This window comes from Entamoeba dispar, genomic scaffold (genome assembly GCF_000209125.1).
Source record: "Entamoeba dispar SAW760 scf_1105229461983 genomic scaffold, whole genome shotgun sequence".
Lineage (NCBI taxonomy): Eukaryota > Evosea > Mastigamoebida > Endamoebidae > Entamoeba > Entamoeba dispar.
Window position 1 is genome coordinate 1 of NW_001854965.1, and position 3,274 is coordinate 3,274.

Below are 3,274 nucleotides of genomic sequence, written 5' to 3' on the forward strand. Positions count from 1 at the left end.
TTTTATCATTTTTTCTATTGAAATATATTCTCTCAGATTCTTTGATTATCTTTTTATATCATCTTCTTTTCTTTTCATTAAGAAAGATTCTATTAAGAAAAGTGTTATATAACCATTATGTTTTAATTATCCAATGCATTCATCAATTTTTATAGAATAAATTATTGGTTCATTTGTTAATTCTAATACTTTCATTATTTGTTTATTCATTCCTCTCATAAACACTGGATATTTATCATTTCCATATTTAATATGTACTACACATTCTTTTCTTATTATATTAATTTTATTAACATATGCTATTAATCAATATTTATTTTTTGATGAAAATGGGAATATAATTGTTTCTATTTCTTTAATATTATATTGTAATTGATATATATTATTATTCTTTGATATTCCACATAACATACATTTTTGTGGAACATTAAATGTTTTCATTATCTTTTCAAATTCATCTTCTGTTAATATACTATCATATTCATGTATTTCATTAATATATGTTTCATTTTGAGATATTTTAATGATAGAATTATGTGAATGAATTGATGACATTCTTTCTTCAACATTATCTTCTTCAATAATTTCATTATCATCATTAATTATTTTATCTTCATCATTTTTACTTCTTTCACTAATTACATACTTCTTCATTTGAAATGGTGCAATTTCATTAAAAAATACTTCTTTTGATTTTCTTTTCCTAAATTCAACTTTATTCATTTGATGTACATTTGTATTATGTTTCATTTTATTTACAACTACATTTCCTATCAAACTATAACTCTTTGGTAATTCAATATTAGAAATAGATTTATCAGTCCAATTTATTATAGTTTGTTTTGATTTAAAAACAAATGATGGAAGGTCATCATAATTAATAAGATATTTTAATGACATATTTTTTCTTTCTTTCATCAAATGATAACAATACCATGCTACTTTAGGATTAACACTTCTTATTTGACAACTAATACAATATTGAATCTCATCACATAATACTTTATTATTTAATAAATTATATTGTGATTTTAAGATTTTCTTTGAAAATTCATTCAATAATTTAAAATGAAGATCATTTTTATCTATAATTTCATCAGGAAGATCAATCCCAATTATATTATTAAACATTGTATTTCCAATTGCATAAATATTGTCTGTTAATAAATATAAAGGAAGATTACTATGATTAATTATTTTTTTTTAAAATAACCAAAGAATCCTTCTACTCTATTTGTTGTAAAATCTCGATACATTCCATATTTAATACATTCAGAAGGAATCCAATTTTCTTTGTGTTGAATTAAATCAATTAAATACATCAATCCTTTATTAATATTTATTCAATTTAATTCTTCTATTAATTGTTTAATATTATCTTGTAATGTATTAGTACCATCTATTGAATTTATAATATCACTTGTATCAGGTTCAAACAACTGATCATCATCATTTTCTTCTTCTTCATTATTTTCTTTATCATCATAACAAGTATTTTCATCATCATCATTATCTTCTTTAATATTTTTAATATTTTTCATTATAATACTTTTCCATGTTTCAATTAAATCATTTTCATTTAATTTCATATTCATTGTTAAATGAAATAATTTCATTATTATATGATCACTCTTAAAATATTTTATCAATGATCTTTCTATATGAATTCTACAGAAAAATAGTTTAGAATAATGAAATATTTGTTTCAAAGCATTATATTGAGCAATACAACGATCACAAACAATGATTTCATGTCCATAATTTAAAATATTATAAAGTTGATGAAAAAATAGTTTATATGAAATTTCAGGTTGATCAAATAAATATCCAAATGAAAGAAGTTGGTTAAAAGAATTATCATCTTTTACAATAACAACATATAAATTTTTATTATATATATTTGTTTTAGCAGTATCATCAACATACAATTTTCTTTTACTATATTCCATTTGATTCACTTTCTTATGAATGAATAATATCGAATGAATATAACAATTAGTGAAAGTATTTGTTAATTTAATAAATGAATCATTTTCAAAAAATGATTCTGAAAGAAATATATTTTCAAATATTTGATTTCTATCTTCTTCTCTCTGAATTTGTCTAAATTTTCTAAGTTGAATTTGAATATGAGGATGATTTACAAGAAATTTTATTATTTCATTATTAGTTTTTGGAATTAAAAGTTTCTCAGATTTTAACAAGGACAAGTTTTTGATACAACAAAGAAATAATCTAATTGATGTTTATGTTCATTAATTTCTAATACACTATTTACTTTATCAAACCCTAATGTTACAATTAATTTATATTCACAATCTCTTCATTTACATGTTTCTTTTGTTTTTCCTGAATGATTACAATAGAATACAATTTTTATATTATTTTTATTTATTTTTGTAGATTTTGTATGAATAGGAAGAAATAAAATTATTATTAATTTCATAAGAATATTAATAACATCATTTTTAACGTTGGGGTCATGAATTTTAATATCATTGTGAATATAATTCTTAAATATTTCAATTCTTTTTTCATATTCTAATTCTTTTGGAACCATCAATTCTGATGCAAACATTTCTTTTTGTATAATTCTTAATTTTACTTGTTCATACCAATTTATTGATTTACAAACATTCATCATCCTTTCTATAATTCTTCTTAACAAACCATTTAATTTATTCAAAACAATATTATTGATTCAATATTTTGTGAATATAATAATTTTGATGATAAAATAAGTATTTCATTCATAACATCATTGTTAATATAGTCATTATAATGATTAATAATAACATTCATTATGTCTTTAATTTCATTTTGATCATCTTTCAAATTAATTTGATTAAACACACATTTATTAATAATAAATGATAAATTTATTGATATGTTCTCAAAAATTTATTCAATCATTCACAGATTTATAGATTGGAATCAAAATAAGTGAATAAATAATACACATAAATAAAAACCATAAAATAAAAATGAATAAAATAAATTATATCAATAAAATAATGTTAAATAATTTACATCAATAAATTAAACGCTTTTTTATTTCATATTTCTAATTTATATAATAAAAAATACATCCTTTATTTCATCATTCTTTTCATCTTTTATTATCTCTTTTTGAATTATTCCTTTTTATCTTCTTTCATTTTATATTCTCAACTTTCTACTTTTATTCTTTTCATCTTCTTCTACTTCATAATTTCATTTTTTCCATTATACCATTATTTCTCTTCACTTCTATTCATTTTTCTCTTATTTCCTT

The 3,274-nt window shown here is 19.7% G+C and overlaps 2 protein-coding genes across 2 annotated transcripts, besides 14 other annotated features; both read right to left on the reverse strand.

Moving 5' to 3' along the window:
* Positions 1-272: 272 nt before the first annotated feature.
* Positions 273-322: a sequence feature (AT_rich).
* Positions 307-1,131, reverse strand: EDI_169080 (uncharacterized protein; the record flags this gene model as incomplete). The annotated part of the gene is made up of 1 exon (XM_001739110.1): positions 307-1,131. The coding sequence occupies one exon, from the start codon at positions 1,129-1,131 to the stop codon at positions 307-309; it is 825 nt and encodes a 274-aa protein (XP_001739162.1).
* Positions 355-390: a sequence feature (AT_rich).
* Positions 1,003-1,025: a sequence feature (AT_rich).
* A 57-nt stretch (positions 1,132-1,188) lies between the features above and the next one.
* Positions 1,189-1,212: a sequence feature (AT_rich).
* A 116-nt stretch (positions 1,213-1,328) lies between these two features.
* Positions 1,329-1,378: a sequence feature (AT_rich).
* Positions 1,344-2,189, reverse strand: EDI_169090 (uncharacterized protein; the record flags this gene model as incomplete). Its single annotated transcript, XM_001739111.1, has 1 exon — positions 1,344-2,189. A coding segment is annotated over one exon (846 nt), but the record flags the coding sequence as incomplete, so codon positions are not given.
* Positions 1,443-1,517: a microsatellite.
* Positions 1,443-1,547: a microsatellite.
* Positions 1,878-1,902: a sequence feature (AT_rich).
* Positions 2,190-2,371: 182 nt separating the features above from the next.
* Positions 2,372-2,399: a sequence feature (AT_rich).
* A 23-nt stretch (positions 2,400-2,422) lies between these two features.
* Positions 2,423-2,460: a sequence feature (AT_rich).
* Positions 2,461-2,855: 395 nt separating this feature from the next.
* Positions 2,856-2,884: a sequence feature (AT_rich).
* Positions 2,885-2,937: 53 nt separating this feature from the next.
* Positions 2,938-3,043: a microsatellite.
* A 4-nt stretch (positions 3,044-3,047) lies between these two features.
* Positions 3,048-3,086: a sequence feature (AT_rich).
* Positions 3,087-3,091: 5 nt separating this feature from the next.
* Positions 3,092-3,270: a microsatellite.
* Positions 3,271-3,274: the final 4 nt, after the last annotated feature.